Below are 17,851 nucleotides of genomic sequence, written 5' to 3' on the forward strand. Positions count from 1 at the left end.
TATTTCTAGGGAATTGCAGTAATACAGTAGTAACTATGTAAGGCAGGGAAGTGGAGATCCCACCGAATTGAAAAACAAGACCTCACTATATGTATTTTCTTCCACTTCCTGCCTGGTTGCCGGAGAAGTTAATAGACTGACAAACCCATGGCAGGAGGCTGCAACCCTTTTGAGGTCAGTTATTGCAATCAGGAATGAGCAATCTGGGCTGAGGAGAAAGAAAGTTACCATGACAAGAGACTGACTATGAATGAGGTAAAAACAATGACTGCAGATGCTGGAAACCAGATTCTGGATTAGTGGGGCTGGAAAAGCACATCAATTCAGGCAGCATCCGAGGAGCAGTATGAATGACCCCGTCATCTGGGTGGTGGAAATCTGGCTTGAAGTATGTTTGTAGAGAGAAACACGTTAATGTTTCAAGTCCGAAGATTCTTCTTCAGAACTTCTTAAGTTCAACAGAACTTACCATAGGAATGACCTTCCCTGGAGAAGAAACATTAACCTAGGAATAAAGAGATATCATAAGAACAACCAATGACAATGTGTGTGCATACCATTGCACATCTGCAAAACTTAAAGACTATGTATGCAATATTTACACCAAGACTGATACGAATGAAACTTTCTAGAATTAACACTCTGATTTGCCAATTATAGCACATGCAATTTGTTTTATGACAAGGGAGATGTTTATTATACCGTTAATGTGCTGGTTGGCTTGGTGTAGTTATGTGATCTCCACCTTTGCTATAACCACAAACATACAAATGTACAAAATAGAAGTAGATTTGAGATTTTGGAGAAGGTTTGTAGCTCAGGTTATGGATCAAGTTGTAAGTTTGTTCACTGAGCTGATAGATTTGTTCTCAGACGTTTCGTCACCATGCTAGCAAACATAATTAGTGAGCCTCCGGTGAAGCACCGGTGTTCTGTCCCACTTGCTATTTATCTATCTCAGTTTGTTGTGGTTGGTGATACCATGTCCGATTCTATTTCTTAGAGGTTGGTAAATGGGGTCCAAAACTATAGGTATGTTAATAGAGTTCCAGTTTGAATGCCAGGCTTCTAGGAATTCCTGTGCGTGTCTTTGTTTAGCCTGTCCCAGGATGGATGTATTGCCCCAGTTGAACTGGTGTCCCTCTTTGTCTGTGTATGGATATTAGTGATTGTTGGTCATGTCTTTTGGTGGCTGGTTGGTGCTCATGTATCCTAGTGGTTTGCTTCATGCCCGTTTATCCAATATAAATAGTTAAAAATCACACAACACCAGGTTATAGTCCAACAGGTTTAATTGGAAGCTCCGAAAGCTAGTGTGCTTCCAATTAAATCTGTTGGACTATAACCTGGTGTTGTGTGATTTTTAACTTTGTACAACCCAGTCCAACACCGGCATCTCCAAATCATATCCAATGTAATGTTTGTTGCAGTCCTTATAGGGCACTTTGTATATAACATTCGTTCTGCTGGTTTTTGATATGGGTCCTTTAAATTCATTAGGAGCTGTTTCAGTGTGGTGGTAGGTTTTGTGTACTACCATTATGTCTAGAGGCCGAAGTAGTCCAGTCATCATCTCTGAAATGTCTTTAATGTATTGTAAGGTGGCTAGAGTCTCTGGTTATGTAGTGTCTTCCCATATAGGTCTGTTGTGCAGGAATCAATGGACTGTACTCTTCAGATTCTGGATTAGTGGTGCTGGAAGAGCACAGCAGTTCAGGCAGCATCCAGGAGTAAAATCGACGTTTCGGGCAAAAACCCTTCATCAGGAATACAGGCAGAGAGCCTGAAGGGTGGAGAGATAAGTAGAGGAGGGTGGGGGTTGGGAGAAAGTAGCATAGAGTACAATAGGTGAGTGGGGGAGGGGATGAAGGTGATAGGTCGGGGGGGAGGGGGGAGTGGATAAGTGGAAAAGAAGATAGTCAGGTCGGACAAGTCAAGGGGTCAGTGCTCAGCTGGAAATTTGGAACTGGGGTGAGGTGGGGGAAGGGGAAATGAGCAAACAGTTGAAGTCCACATTGATGCCCTGGGGTTGAAGTGTTCCGAGGCGGAAGATGAGGCGTTCTTCCTCCAGGCATTTGGTGGTGAGGAAGCGGTGGTGAAGGAGGCCTAGGACCTCCATGTCCTTGGCAAAGTGGGAGTGGGAGTTGAAATGTTGCGTCACAGGGCGGTGTGGTTCATTGGTGTGGGTGTCCCGGAGATGTTCCCTAAAGCGCTCTGCTAGGAGGCGTCCAGTCTCCCCAATGTAGAGGAGACCGCATCGGGAGCAACGGATACAGTAAATGATATTGGTGGATGTGCAGGTAAAACTTTGATGGATGTGGAAGGCTCCTTTAGGGCCTTGGATGGAGGTGAGGGAGGAGGTGTGGGTGCAGGTTTTGCAATTCCTGCGGTGGCAAGGGAAGGTGCCAGGATGGGAGGGTGGGTTGTAGGGGGGTGTGGACCTGACCAGGTGGTCACGGAGGGAACGGTCTTTGCGGAAGGCAGAAAGGAGTGGGGAGGGAAATATATCCCTGGTGGTGGGGTCTGTTTGGAGGTGACGGAAATGTCGGCGGATGATCTGGTTTATGCGAAGGTTGGTAGGGTGGAAGGTGAGCACCAGGGGCGTTCTGTCCTTGTTACAGTTGGAGGGGTTGGGTCTGAGGGTGGAGGTGCGGGATGTGGATGAGATGCGTTGGAGGGCATCTTTAACCACGTGGGAAGAGAAATTGCGGTCTCTAAAGAAGGAGGCCATCTGGTGTGTTCTGTGGTGGAACTGGTCCTCCTGGGAGCAGATACGGCGGAGGCGGAGGCGGAGGAATTGGGAATACGGGATGACATTTTTGCAGGAGGTAGGTGGGAAGAGGTGTAATCCAGGTAGCTGTGGGAGTCGGTGGATTTGTAAAAAATGTCGGTGTCAAGTCGGTCGTCATTATTGGAGATGGAGAGGTCCAGGAAGGGGAGGGAGGTGTCAGAGATGGTCCAGGTAAATTTAAGGTGAGGGTGGAATGTGTTAGTGAAGTTGATGAATTGCTCAACTTCCTCGCGGGAGCACGAGGTGGCGCCAATGCAGTCATCAATGTAGCGGAGGAAGAGGTGGGGAGTGGTGCCGGTGTAATTACTGAAGATCGACTGTTCTATGTAGCCAGCAAAGAGACAGGCATAGCTGGGACCCATACGTGTGCCCATGGCTGCCCTACCTGCACTCTTCAGATACCCATTGTTCCTGAATATGTTGTATAGGTGTTTTTCCTTAGCTTCTCATAGTTCCTGGATGCTGCAGTGTGTTGTGGCTTGTTTAAATAATGTCCTGATGCAGCTCCATTTGTGGGTATTGGGATGATTCCTTCTGTAGTTGAGTATCTGGTCAGTGTATGTGGCTTTCCTGTAGATGCTAGTCTGAAGCTCTCCATTGGCTTTCATTCCTTATGAGGTTGCCATCAAGGTCATTGTTTTTGCTTTTAAGTGCCATGGGGCACTGAGTATACAAGTTGGCAAGTCATGTTACAGCTGTTAAAAAACTTTAGCTAGGCCATATTTGGAGTATTATGTGCAGTCTGGTCACCGCAAAGGATATGGAAGCTTTGGGGAGAGTGCAAAAGAGGTTTATCAGGATGTTGCCTGGACTGCAGTGTATTAGTATGAGAAGTTAGACACAAAGTTGAAGGGCTCATGCCCGAAACGTCGATTCTTCTGCTCCTTGGATGCTGCCTGACCTGCTGTGCTTTTCCAGCAACACATTTTCAGCTCTGATCTCCAGCATCTGCAATCCTCACTTTCTCCTGAGAAGTTAGTCAAACTTGGATTGTTTTCACTCGAGTGTTGGAGGCTGAGGGCAACTTGAAAGAAGTACATAAAATTATGATTAGGTTGGATAACTGGAATCTTTTTTCCAAGATGGAAATGTTAATTATTAGGTGGAATGCATTCAGTGTGAGATGAGGAAAGTTTGAACAAAATGTGCAAGGCAGGTTTTTTGCACAGAGGGTGGTAGGTGTCTGGAACATACGACAAGGGGAGGTAGTAGAGGCAGAAGCTTTTAAGTTGCATTTAGACAGGCACATGTACAGGCAGGGAATAAAGGTATAGAGGGCATGGTCAGGCAAATCGGATCAGTTTAGAATGGCATCATGGTCGGTGTAGATATGGTGGGCTGAAGAACTTGTTCCTGTGCTGTACAGTACAATATAAGACTGATTTCTGAGTGCTTCTGGCATTATTTCAGACTTTGATTTCCAGAATCCATATTACTATAGCTTGTTTTATGAACATTCAACTTTCATTAGAACACCAATGTTTAGAAAAAAATTACAGATGCAATCTTTATTGTTGCATTTGCATGTGAAAGACATTGTAAATTTGAAGGTGGTTTGAGTTTGTAGTGGATGTTGAGATCAGAGTTCATATTTAAGGTAAACTGTTATTAGTTAATTAACTCTGGAATCCAACTTTATTCTAGACTTCTAACTTGGGTGAGTTTGCTGCCACAAGTGTAGCAGATTGCAATAATATTTTAATAGTTCAATCGATGTTACAAACACATAATTAGAATTACACATTACTGTTCCAAGAAACAGTGGAAGTTCAATGCCAGACTGTGAAAGTTCATTATCTTTCTCAGTCATTTGGATAATTCAAACTGAGTTCAAATTTAGTTAGATGCATTTACAATGGAAAAAGAACATAGATTTTATAGACAGCATTAAGCTCTGTTTATCAAATTGCACTTCAGTCTGTACAAAATTAATGATCTTTACGTTTCTTACAAGTAAAACGGATTAGGAAACCAGAATAAGCAAGTGAATGAGACCTCCAAACAGCCAGGTTACATCACTTTATTGGAAATCAGATAAAATCAACTCTCACTCCACATAAACTTTAAATTGAGATTGTTATGATCAGACCCTAGGCAAAGTTACAGAAGTTCTTATGGTTCCAGATGGATAATACAAATTGTTAAGATCCCAGTGAGGACGAACTGGCTCCCCTTCATTATTTACCCATCCCCTCGATCGGTCAAAAAGGATCCCTTTCCTTGTAGATACTTTTCGCTCAGACCAAATGCATTTATATTTTAAAAGGAGCTAATTTGCGTAAGTTTTCTTCAGTTAATAAGTGTGAGTAGATTAGTTTTTAAATGTGAAAAGGGAAAATAATGTAACACCCATACACAGATTAAGAATAAGAAGTGAGTTTTGTCTAGGGTGTTCATGAAGAGTAGATAGTAGAACATTGATTATTAAGAGGTCAATTTTGAAATTCTTGTCTTAGTTAGTTTAAATCTTTTTGATGATGGTTGTCTGGCAGTACTCAGGGCAAGAGAGTCCTTTTGTAATGAAAATAAAGAACTGCAGATGCTGGAGATCTGAAACAAAAACAGAAATTGCTGATAACACTCAGCAGGTCTGACAGCAACTGTGGGAAGAAAGCTTGGTTAATGTTCTCAAAACGTTAACTCTGCTTTCGTCCTACTATTGCTGCCAGACCTACTGAGTTTCGCCAGCAATTTCTGTTTTTGTTTGAGTCCTTCTGCTGTCTTATCTTCTTTTGACTGGCTTATTAGGTAACTAACTTCTAGCACTTGGAATGACAAAGTCCTTTTGCAGGCAATGCAAGGGTGACTGGTAAGTGATTCTTCCACTGTAATCTTCACAGCACACTAATGCTTGAACTGAGGCTAGTATTCACAGGTACGTCAGTTCACCAGCACATTTTGTTTCACTAGCACACACAGATCAGCATTGTAGTCAGTTTTAAATCTTTTTTTGTATATTTCTAGAAGGGCAAAACACAAAAAATGTGTGTGAAAGGTGGCTTTCTGCTGAGAAAGGAGTGATAGTCTCCTCATTGAGGCTTCCTGCTATGTCACTCTATTTGATGTTTTGACCTGATATTCTACAGGACTTTATCATGCAGCATTGAATTTATATATGCAGTCTTCTTTTTAAATCTGTAATAGTCCTCTTTTTTTTTTGAAAATGCATTTTACAAATAATTACAAATAGAATGAGAGCTCCTCCTAAACTTAGGTATTTTGTTAAAAAATCCAAATGTATACTATCTCAATGGATAATCTTTTCTGTGATTTTGTTTTCAGTGCATATGGTAAAAAAAATATTGCTGGTGATGACAAATAGCTTTACTTTAAGATTACAAATTCTGTAAGCAAACATTGAATTAAAATGTTTCCTTTATATTTGATAAGGCCATAATCAACTTCTAGATTTTGTCAAAAAAACTATAAAAGCCAAGAATAATGATGAGTAACTGTTACAAAAAAAAAAGAAAGACTCTATTTCTTACTTCATGGAGTATTGGCAACTGCACTTCAGGAAGTTAAAAACCACACAACACCAGGTTATAGTCCAACAGGTTTAATTGGAAGCACACTAGCTTTCGGAGCGACGCTCCTTCATCAGGTGATAGTGGAGGGCTCGATCGTAACACAGAATTTATAGCAAAAATTTACAGTGTGATGTAACTGAAATTATACATTGAAAAATTGATTGTCTGTTAAGCTTTCATCTGTTAGAATACAGTGATAGTTTCACTTCTTTCATGTGTAAATCACAAAACCTTTTTTTAAAAGTTGCATTCTCGGGTTAGCTGTTAACAATGGTGATAGCTGGACAATATGTTGAAGGTGTTGGCCCCCTGTGTTCTCTGCCTATGCCATGATGTTTAGATTGATTCTAATCTAAAAAGTGAGATAACAGAGTTTTACATAAATTCATGCAGTTTTTGAGCTCAGAGTTCTTCATGAATGCATGCTGTTTTTGAGCAAAGTACAATGTAACTCTGCAAGTACAAATTCACCCCACAAAATATATGTGTGCATGTGGGTCTGTGTGTGTGTGTGTGTGTGTGTGTGTGTGTCTGTCTGTCTGTCTGGGGTGGGGTTTGTGAGTGTGAGAAAGTGTATATGTGTGTAGTGAGTGCAGAGTGTCTTAAGTCTGTGAGGGGGTGCATGTGTGAGTGTGGGAGTGTGTGTGTCTATAAGAGTATGTGTGGGTATCTGTGTGCGCGTCTGTGTGTACCTGTGTCCGTGTGTATGAGAGTGTGTATGTGTAGGAATATCTGTGTGTGTGTGTGTAGTGCAATGGTGATCACCTGTAATGTGACATGAACCCAAGATCCTGGTTGAGGCCCTCCCTATGGGTACCGAACTTAGCTATCAGCCTCTGCTCAGCCACTTTACTCTGCTGCCTGTCCCAAAGTCCACCTTGGAAGATGGTCACCCGAAGGTCCGAGGCTGAATGTCCTGGACCACTGAAGTGTTCCCCAACTGGGAGGGAACCCTCCTGTCTGTTGATTGTTGTGCGGTGCCCATTCATCCATTGTCGTAGCCTTTGCTTGGTTTATCCGTTGTCGTAGCCTTTGCTCGGAGGGCAATCAATTTTTCAATGTATAATTTCAGTTACATCACACTGTAAATTTTTGCTATAAATTCTGTGTTACGATCGAGCCCTCCACTATCACCTGATGAAGAGGCGTCGCTCCGAAAGCTAGTGTGCTTCCAATTAAACCTGTTGGACTATAACCTGGTGTTGTGTGATTTTTAACTTTGTACACCCCAGTCCAACACCGGCATCTCCAAATCATGATACTTCAGGAAGATACTGAGATATTAGAAAACATGCAATGCAGTTTCACTAAGACACAGCCATGTCTGAGGATATACAGATTAGAATAAAAAAACTGAAAAATGTTTCTCTCCTTCATTCAGCCAACACAGGGTTGGAGAGAATATTGTAAAATTGTTTAAACTGAATGGACAAGATGCAGAGCAGCAAACTGTTTCTACTAGCTGATGGTTAAAAATGAGGGGCTTTAAATATTAAAACTACAGAGGAGAAACAGAAACCTGCTTGCACAGAAAATTTCGCATGTGGATTCATTGTTTACAGATTAATGGCCTGTGCCGAATCTAAGTTATTGTTTAAGATTAGGTCAGATTGGTAGAAGAAGGAATATCAGAACAGGGCGGTTAAATACTCATGTATAGATAAAACACTGACAATGGCTGGCTGGTCTGTTTCTGTATCGTAAATTCTATGGATTTCAAAATGTCTTATTAAACAATTGGCAAAATTAATAGTTCCTTTGCCTATGTTAGCTTTATTACAGGAAGCTATGACAGGACTTGCAAAGTGTGGGATACTGCATCAGGAGAAGAGCTGCATACACTTGAGGGACACAGGAATGTGGTCTACGCTATTGCTTTCAACAATCCTTATGGGTGAGAAAATGAATTGCATTATTGATTGCAAATATTTGTTATTAAATCTGTAATAGTGATTTCCTGAGTTTTATTGGAAATTACAGTTACATTATTAAGTTATGATTTGGTGGTGCCGGTGTTGGATTGGCATGTACAAAGTTAACAATCATACAACACCAGGTTATAGTCCAACAGGTTTATTTGGAAGCACTAGCTTTCGGATCGCTGCTTCTTCATCAGCAGCACAACTACCTGATGAAGGAGCAGTGCTCCGAAAGCTAGTACTTCCAAATAAACCTGTTGGAGTATAATCTGCTGTTGTGTGATTTTTAACTTAGTATAAAGGTAATGAACATATATACACATCTTGAATTGTATATGTCTGTTCAGCATCTTTGCAATGCTTCAAGTTTAGAGAATTCTACTTATATAAAATTTAAAATATGCAATTGTCTATACATTGTGCATATCAATTTTTTAAGTTCCCTACTAATTTTATGTTAAACTCTTCTTTAAGCTATGTATTTGGAGCTACAGAATTCATATATAGAAACTTTATAAAATGCATATGAATACAATGTGATTATCTTAAACATAGTAATGTTGTTGTTGAAGAAAAATGCAGAAGTTTTTAAATAAACGGGTTATGTCTTCAAATAGCCAATATTCATATAACTGAACTATGAGATTTAGAGCTAGCAAAGCCTTCCATCTTTCTGTTGTTCAAATTAATTTTGATGAATCCCGAACTTCCAGCATCCTAGGGTTTACCATTAACCAAAATTTGAACTGAACCAGCTATTAGTGTGAGTATGGGAGCAGGTCAGAAACTAGGAATCCTGCAGTTCTGACTCCCCAAAGCCTGTCCACCTCTATCAGGCACAAGTCTGGAGTATGATAGAAGATTTCCACTTTCTGAACGAATGCAATGTTAACAACAGCCAAGATGCTTGATACCATGCAGAACCCAGCTTGCTTGGTTAATTCCACATCCACAAACATTCGCTCCGTCCGCCATTAAAACACAGTTGTAGAAGTGTGTAGAAGAATCTACAAATTCATCAAGGCTCCTCAGACTGTACATTCAAACGTATGGCCATTGCCATTTCGAAGGATATCGGAGCAGTATTACCTGCAAGTTTCTCTCTATGCGTTTCACCATCCTATCTTGGAAATATATCACTGTTCCTTCAATCTCGCCGGGTCAAAGTCCTGGAACGCCCTTTCCAACAGCATTATGGGTGTATGTGTATCAAATGGCCTGTAGCAGTTTAAAAGCATGGCTCACTACTACCTTCTCATAGTAATTAAGGCTCTGCAATAAATACTGGCCTTAACAGTGAAGCTCACATCCTTGAACGAATAGAAAAATCCTTGCATAATAATCTTTGTTGCCCAAATTCCAGTATAAGAATAGCAAAAAAAAACTCTAGTTAAAGTTTAGAGCCGACAAGATTTTATATTATAGCCCTGCGAGAGGTGGTGCTGCAGAAACCCAGAATTCAAAATAGATTATTAGACTGTTTCCAACCACTTCCCGTGCAGTTCATGCACTGTGCCATGATTGTATGAGTAATAGTGCACTGAACGTATGCAGAGTGGACAGATTATTTAGTCAACCAGTATCTAATGCTGTTTTGTGCATGGCCTGCCATTTTGGATCTTACAGGTTTTTGTTAATACCCTCTTGTAATCTCTCTCACTTAAACATTCATTTGACTGAATGAAAGCTCATCCATTAGTGCTATCTGACGAAGTGCTTTAGACTTTGCTATAACATGTGAGTGGAAGTACAGTATTCAATTTGTTTGAGGTCTTTATTTAAAAAATAAATGATATTGAAATATGTATACATCAGATAACTATATCATATTGACAAAAAAATCGATCTCATAAGCCCAGTGTCAGCTTCTATGGCAGCGCAGATTTTGGGTGGCTTCTGCTGTGCGAGCTGATAAATTGGTCACCAGAGGCAGCTACCTGGCTGGATTCACAAGCACTCTCATGGACTTGGTTACCAACCACGCTTATGTTGGAAAGGACAAGCTTTAAAGCTAAGTGCAAATCCATGTGCCAAGTTGATGTTGGATTCCTCCATGGTCTTTGACAGTGACAACAAGCCAGCAAATGTACCAAAACATCTGTGTTTGTATGTGTGAGTGAGTGTGTGTGTTTGCGGGTTCTCCAGCTTTCTCCTGTATCACCCTCCTTTGAAGTCCTGACTTGTATCCTCTGCTGCAGAAACTGTGTCTTTGTACCCCTGGTGAACTGGGCATGAGGCTTTCTATACATGAATGCACGAAGCCTATACATGAATGCACGAAGCATTAGACATAAGATGGATGAGCTGGAGGCTCTTTTGGAAATTGGCAGATACGATATTGTGGGGATAACTGAGACGTGGCTTCAAGTGGACAGGGCCTGGGAAATGAATATTCAAGGATACATGTGCTATCGTAAGGACAGACTGACGGGCAGAGGGGGTGGGTGGCCTTGTTGGTAAGGAACGATATTCAGTCCCTTGCGTGGGGGGACCTAGAGTCAGGGGATGTAGAGTCAGTGTGGATAGAGCTTCGAAATACTTAGGGTAAAAAGACCCTCTTGGGAGTCATCTACAGGCCCCCAAACAGTAGTCTGGATGTCGGATGTAAGTTAAATCAGGAGCTGAAATTGGCCTGTCGCAAAGATGTCACTACAGTTGTTATGGGGGATTTTAACATGCAGGTAGACTGGGAGAATCAGGATGGTATTGGGCCTCAAGAAAGAGACTTTGTGGAGTGCCTCAGAGATGGATTCTTAGAGCAGCTGGTGCTGGAGCCGACCAGGGAGAAGGCAATTCTGGATCTGGTATTGTGTAATGAACCAGAATTGGTCAGAGACCTCAAAGTGAAGGAGCCATTGGGAAGTAGTGACCATAATACAATAAGCTTCAATCTGCAATTTGAGTGGGAGAGGGTACAGTCGGAAGTGACAGTACTTCTGTTGAATGAAGGGAACTATGGAGCTATGAGGGAGGAACTGGCCAAAGTTCAATGGTGCAATACTTTAGCAGGGATGAGCGTGGAGGAACAATGGCGGATATTTCTGTGTATAATGCAGAAGTTGCAGGATCAGTTCATTCCTAAAAGGAAGAAAGATCCCAGGAGGAGGCATGGGCGGCCGTGGCTGACGAGGGAAGTAAAGAAACATATAAAGTTAAAAGAGAAAAAGTATAACATAGCTAAGATAAGTGGGAAAACTGAGGACTGGGAAGCTTTTAAAGAGCAACAGAGGATTACTAAGAAGGAAATACGCAGAGAAAAAATGAGTACGAAGGTAAACTGGCCAAGAATATTAAGGAGGATAGTAAAAGCTTTTTTAGGTATGTGCAAGGCAAAAAAATGGTTCGGACAAAAATTGGGCCCTTGAAGACAGAAACAGGGGAATATATTACGAGGAACAAAGAAATGGCAGAGGAATTAAATGGGTACTTCAGATCTGTGTTCACTGGGGAAGACACAAGCAATCTCCCTGAGGTAACAGTGGCTGAAGGACCTGAACTTAAGGGAATTTATATTTGCCAGGATTTGGTGTTGGAGAGACTGTTAGGTCTGAAGGTTGATAAGTCTCCGGGGCCTGATGGTCTGCATCCCAGGGTACTGAAGGAGGTGGCTCGGGAAATCGTGGATGCGTTGGTGATTATTTTCCAGAGTTCAATAGATTCGGGGTCGGTTCCTGAGGATTGGAGGATGGCTAATGTTATACCACTTTTTAAGAAAGGTGGGCGAGAGAAAGCAGGAAATTATAGACCAGTTAGTCTGACTCAGTGGTGGGAAAGATGCTGGAGTCTATTATAAAGGATGAAATTACTGCACATCTGGATAGTAGTAACAGGATAGGACAGAGTCAGCATGGATTTATGAAGGGGAAATCATGAGTGACTAATCTTCTTGAATTTTTTGAGGATGTAACTATGAAGTTGGACGAGGGAAATCCAGTAGATGTAGTGTACCTGGATTTTCAGATAAAGTCCCACACAGGAGGTTAGTGAGTAAAATTAGGGCGCATGGTATTGGGGGCAAAGTACTAGATTGGATTGAAAATTGGTTGGCTAATAGGAAACAAAGGGTAGTGATAAACGGCTCCATTTTGGAATGGCAGGCAGTGACCAGTGGGGTACCGCAGAGATCTGTGCTGGGACTGCAGCTTTTTACAATATATGTTAATGATATAGAAGATGTTATCAGCAATAACATTAGCAAATCTGCTGATGATACAAAGCTGGGGTGGCAGGGTGAAATGTGATGAGGATGTTAGGAGATTACAGGGTGACCTGGACAAGTTAGGTGAGTGGGCAGATGCATGGCAGATGCAGTTTAATGTGGATAAATGTATGGTTATCCACTTTGGTAGCAAGCACAGGAAGGCAGACTCCTACCTCAATGGAATCAATTTATGTAAAGGGGCAGTACAGAGAGATCTGGGTGTTCTTGTACACCAGTCAATGAAGGCAAGCATGCAGGTACAGCAGGTAGTGAAGAAGGCTAATAGCATGCTCGCCTTCATAACAAGAGGAATTGAGTATAGAAGCAAAGAGGTGCTTCTGCAGCTGTACAGGGCCCTGGTGAGACCACACCTGGAGTACTGTGTGCAGTTCTGGTCTCCAAATTTGAGAAAAGACATTCTGGCTATTGAGGGAGTGCAGCGTAGGTTCATGAGGTCATTTCCTGGAATGGCAGGATTACCTTACACTGAAAGACTGAAGCGACTGGGCTTGTATACCCTTGAGTTTCAAAGATTAAGAGGGGATCTGATTGAGACGTATAAGATTATGAAAGGATTGGACACTCTGGCAGTAGGAAACATATTTCCACTGATGGGTGAGTGCCGAACCAGAGGACACAGCTTAAAAATACGGGATAGACCATTTAGGACAGAGCTCAGGAGAAACTTCTTCACCCAGAGAGTGGTGGCTGTGTGGAATACTCTGCCCCAGAGGGCAGTGGAGGCCCACTCTCTGGATTCATTTAAGAAAGAGTTGGATAGAGCTCTCAAAGATAGTGGAATCAAGGGTTATGGAGATAAGACAGGAACAGGATACTGATTAGGAATGATCAGCCATGATTAAATTGAATGGCGGTGCAGGCTCGAAGGGCTGAATGGCCTACTCCTGCACATATTGTCTATTGTCTATTGTCTTTTTCCAGCCTGCAAACCACTTCCTATAGAAATCAATGTAAAAGTTGGAATCAGGTTCTACAGCATCTTACTTTTGAGAAAGAAAGAATTGTACTCCCTAAGTGAAAATACCTTTCATTGCTAAATCCTTACATTGTTAAAATAAATAACTTTTAAAATATTTGGAATGCACATGTTTGTGTAATATTATCGCCACAAGCAAAGGTTGAGGAAGTTCTGGATGTGCTGTACTCCAGCACTAACACCCTGGAGATGGAACACCCTGAGGCCCTATTTATTGTAACTGGTGACTTCAATCAAGGCAATCTAAGAAAGGTGTTGCTCAAGTACCACTAGAACTTTACCTGCCCCACCAGGGGCCTGAAATTTTTAGATCACTGCTACACCACTGTGAAATATGCCTACCGCTCCATCCCCCATCCTCATTTCAGGAACTCCGACCACAGTGCCATGTTTCTTCTCCCGGCTTACAGGCAAAAGCTCAAGCAGGAGACCCCCCTCATGGATACAGGCCCAGTGCTGGTCAGAGGAGGCAGAAGATCAACTCCGGTGCTGTCTGGAATCGGCTAATTGGACCATGTTCAAACAGTCCGCAGGTACCTTGGATTAGTATGCCATCACCATCACAGACTTTATCAGCAAGTGTGTGGAGCACTACATATGGAGGAAGTCAATCCGGGTGTTCATCAACAGGAAACCCTGGGTAAATCAGGACATACAGAACCTGCTAAAAACCAGGCGTGAGGCCTTCAGATTAGGAGACCCACTAAAATATAAGGAATTCAAGTATGACCTTCGCAGAGCCATTAAGACAGCCAAGGACCAATACCGATCCAAACTAGAGAGCCAGATGGACACCTGGCGACTATGGCAAGGACTGAATGACATCACAGGTTCTAAAAAGAGACAGTGCAAGATAGCAGATGATGACATATCCCTCTTAGATCGTTTCAATGCCTTCTATGCTCACTTTGAAGAGAATTTCAGCGGATCAGTAACACCTATTCTGATAAGTCATGACGAATCAATCCCAACAGTCACTGCATCAGAGGTCAAATCCGTTTTCTTTCGTGTCAATCCAAGGAAAGCAATTGGACCAGACGGGGTACCGGGGCATGCACTCAGAGCATGCGCAGACCAACTGGCAGAGGTCTTCTCAGACATCTTCAACCTCTCCGTGCAGCAGGCCACTGTCCCTGCCTGTTTCAAGAGGGCCAACATCATCCCTGTGCCTAAGAAGGCTCATGCAGCATATCTCAATGACTACCGCCCAGTGGCCCTAACTTTGGTGGTCATAAGTGCTTTGAAAGGCTGGTCATGGCATTAATCAACTCCAGCCTTCCCACTACTCTTGACCCACTCCAATTTACCTATTGGACCCACAGATCCACGTCAGATGCCGTATCACTTGCCCTTCACTCCTCCCTAGAACATCTTGACACCAAGAACAGCTACGTAACAATCCTACTCATTGACGACAGTTCAGCTTTCAACACTATTATCGCCTCGAAACTGATTACTAAATTTAGTGATCTTGGACTAAGCCCCACTCTCTGCAACTGGATCCTCAGTTTCCTGACCCACAGGCTACAATCAGTGGAGACTGTGGACAATATTTCATCGTCACTAACACTCAACACTGGAGCCCCCTCAGGGGTGTGCACACAACCCCCTACTATATTCACTATATATCCAGGACTGCGTCGCCAAATACCAGACGAATGCCATTTACAAGTTTGCTGATAGTCGGTCGAATCTTAGATAGTGACAAAGCAGACTACAAACGGAGGTGGAAGACCTGGAAAGATGGTGCACTGAGAACAACCCAGCTCTCAATGCCAGCAAAACCCAGGAACTCATTATTGACGTTCAGCGGGATGTTACTCATGCCCCCGACACATTAACAGCACAGAGGTGGAACGAGTGGAGAGTGTTAAACTCCTGGGAGTGGTCATCCACAACAAGCTTTTTTGGACTCTTTATGTGGACGCACTGGTTACAAAGGACCAACAACATTCCTTCCTCCTCAGGCAGTTGAGGAAATATGGCATGAACGTGAATACCCTTGCCAACTTTTATAGGTGCGCCATCGAGAGTACTCTGTCTGGATGTATCATTACCTGGTATGGCTACTGTACCATTCAAGATCGAAGACAGTTATAGAGAGTGGTGAACTCAGCCCAGACAATCACAAAGGCCAACCTCCCATCTATAGAATCCATCTACCAGGGCCGCTGTCAAGGAAAGGCCGCCAGCATTCTCAAAGATCCATCACTCCCCCCTCCCCCCAAACAATGTTTTTCTACAATTTCTACCATCGGGGACAAGGTACAGAAGCCTGAACACACGCACCAGTGTGTGTTTCTACCCTACTGTTGTTAGAATACTGAATGGACTTGCAAACTCTTAACATTCACCTGAATCTGTGGTTTTGTTTTTGCCACTGTTTACCTATTATTTACTTATCTATGCTACTTAACTCTGTGATCTGCCTGCATTGCTCGCAAGTCAAAGCTGTTCACTATGCCTCAGTACACGTGACAAGAAATTCTATTCAATTCAATTAATTCATTTCAATTCAATTAGAACTGGAAAATAGTGATTTGGTCATTATTGAGTTGTAAAGTTTTGTTAATTGATTGCTTAGAAGTGCAAAGTCAAAATGGTCATGGAGACTACGGTCTATTTCCAAAAAGCTAGGTGACTTTGGAAAGTTGTGTCCACCAAAGTTTACTTTAATTGTTGAGCAGACAAACCGACAAAACTCTAATGTATATATGTTTAACAAGCTTCTGGACTGAGGTAATCAGTGTGTTTTTTTCGTATATGCCCAGAATCTAGGTACAGTTTCTGGGAAAGTTTATACAGACAAGCAGAATTGTTTCTCAGTCTCTCTGTCTCTCTGTCTCTCTCTCTCTCTCTCTCTCTCTCTCACAATCAGTAAAATCAGAACTCAAAAAGAAAAATGAAGTTATTTATTTTAACAATGTAAGTATTTAACAATCAGGAATCCTAGCTGTTTTTTATCTGAATTTGAAATTTAGTCTGAGGTTTTTCCATATTCTTTAGCAATCAGATCTCATCAAAAGGAATTCAAAGGAATATGTGGGAAGTCAATTTATTTTTATCATCTGAATTCATCTCAAGACCTGCAAGGGTATTGTGTTTTCTCCCTTGTTGCCTAATTTTTCTCCAACCATAAAAGCTCTGCTGAATTGTGTATATATTTGTCGTGTGTGCGTGTATGTATGTATGCAAGGGGATATAGTTTAATTTACATATTTTCTTAGTTGATAACTAGTGTGCCACTTGTTTGATGTTTGTGAGAAATTGATTATTACTTCTGAATTTATTGAAAAATCTGATTCTAGGTGATAGTAATAAAGCGAAAGAGACGGACCATTTTTAGACTTTGGCAAATGTAATAGTCCCTTTCTTTTCCAATATTATTTTACTTTCTAATTTCCTGTTCCACTAGCAGTATCTACTCCTTCAGCCAACTTGCCATCAACTTGCTGGGAAGGTCAGAACTTACAAGGAAGGCACAGGAAGAGGCAGCAAACTGAGGAAGAGGCAGCAAACTGAGGAAGAGGCAAGGGAAGAGGCTGCACTTTGCAAGGAGTGAACATAAGTCAGAGAGTTAGAGAGTGTGAGGGCCACAGATCACTGGAAAACAATTGTAATACGAATCTTGCAATGTTCAACAAGATTGCAGGCCCAATTAACTTAATGATGTTAAAGTGAAATAATGTTAAATGGAGAGAATGTGTAATGAGGACTATCTGTATTATCTTCTAATGTGCAAACAATGCCAATATCTAGTCTGGTGGCAGCAAGTGTTGAATTGAGTGTCAGTGCTTATTCTTGACACATGCTGGTGCCCATGCCCTGACCAGACAATGGAACTTGGGATTCTGAAAGAGAAGAAAATAGAAAAGGGGGGTTGAGTGAATCAAGACAGCTAGGATCAAAGGTTTTGTCACACCATCCACAGCTTGCGCACCATGGCAGAAAGCAGATTGTGTGTGAAGTTGTAATTGAGGGGATATATGAAGCAGGAACATGCCAGCATCCTGAATATTCTCAGTGACATTAGTTGAAACGATCTCTATCATATTGCAGAATATTCTAAAAAGCTCAAGTGATACAGCCTGTCTACCTCTTCATGTCCTGTGCTATTTCCTATGGTTATTTGTGGTCTTATCCAGTAAGAATAGATATTGGTATGCAGGGAACAATTTAAAGGTTTGTGGATGACAAAAAACTTGGTAAAATATAAACAATGAAGGACAGTGTAGAACCTCAAAAGGATATTGACAAGTTGGTGAAGTAGGCAGATAGGAGTCAGATGAATTTCAATGTGGGGAAATCTGAGGTGGTACACTTGGTACAAAGAACATGAAGAGACAGTATAAAATAAAGTGTACTCTTGTAATGAATGTACAAGAGCAGAGAGATCTGGATACATTTGTACAT

At 41.9% G+C, this 17,851-nt stretch overlaps 1 protein-coding gene across 1 annotated transcript in view; it reads left to right on the top strand.

Moving 5' to 3' along the window:
• Positions 1 to 17,851, top strand: part of daw1 (dynein assembly factor with WDR repeat domains 1) — a 77,271-nt gene that overhangs the window by 16,294 nt on the left and 43,126 nt on the right. Inside the window, exon 5 of the mRNA XM_043702958.2 lies at positions 8,093 to 8,215. Coding sequence (XP_043558893.1) covers positions 8,093 to 8,215 — 123 coding nt within the window. The remainder of the gene's footprint in view (positions 1 to 8,092; positions 8,216 to 17,851) is intronic.

Source organism: Chiloscyllium plagiosum, unplaced genomic scaffold (assembly GCF_037043375.1).
Source record: "Chiloscyllium plagiosum isolate Xiang-an unplaced genomic scaffold, Cpla_swu_hap1 HiC_scaffold_13, whole genome shotgun sequence".
In the NCBI taxonomy this organism is placed as follows: Eukaryota; Metazoa; Chordata; class Chondrichthyes; order Orectolobiformes; family Hemiscylliidae; genus Chiloscyllium; species Chiloscyllium plagiosum.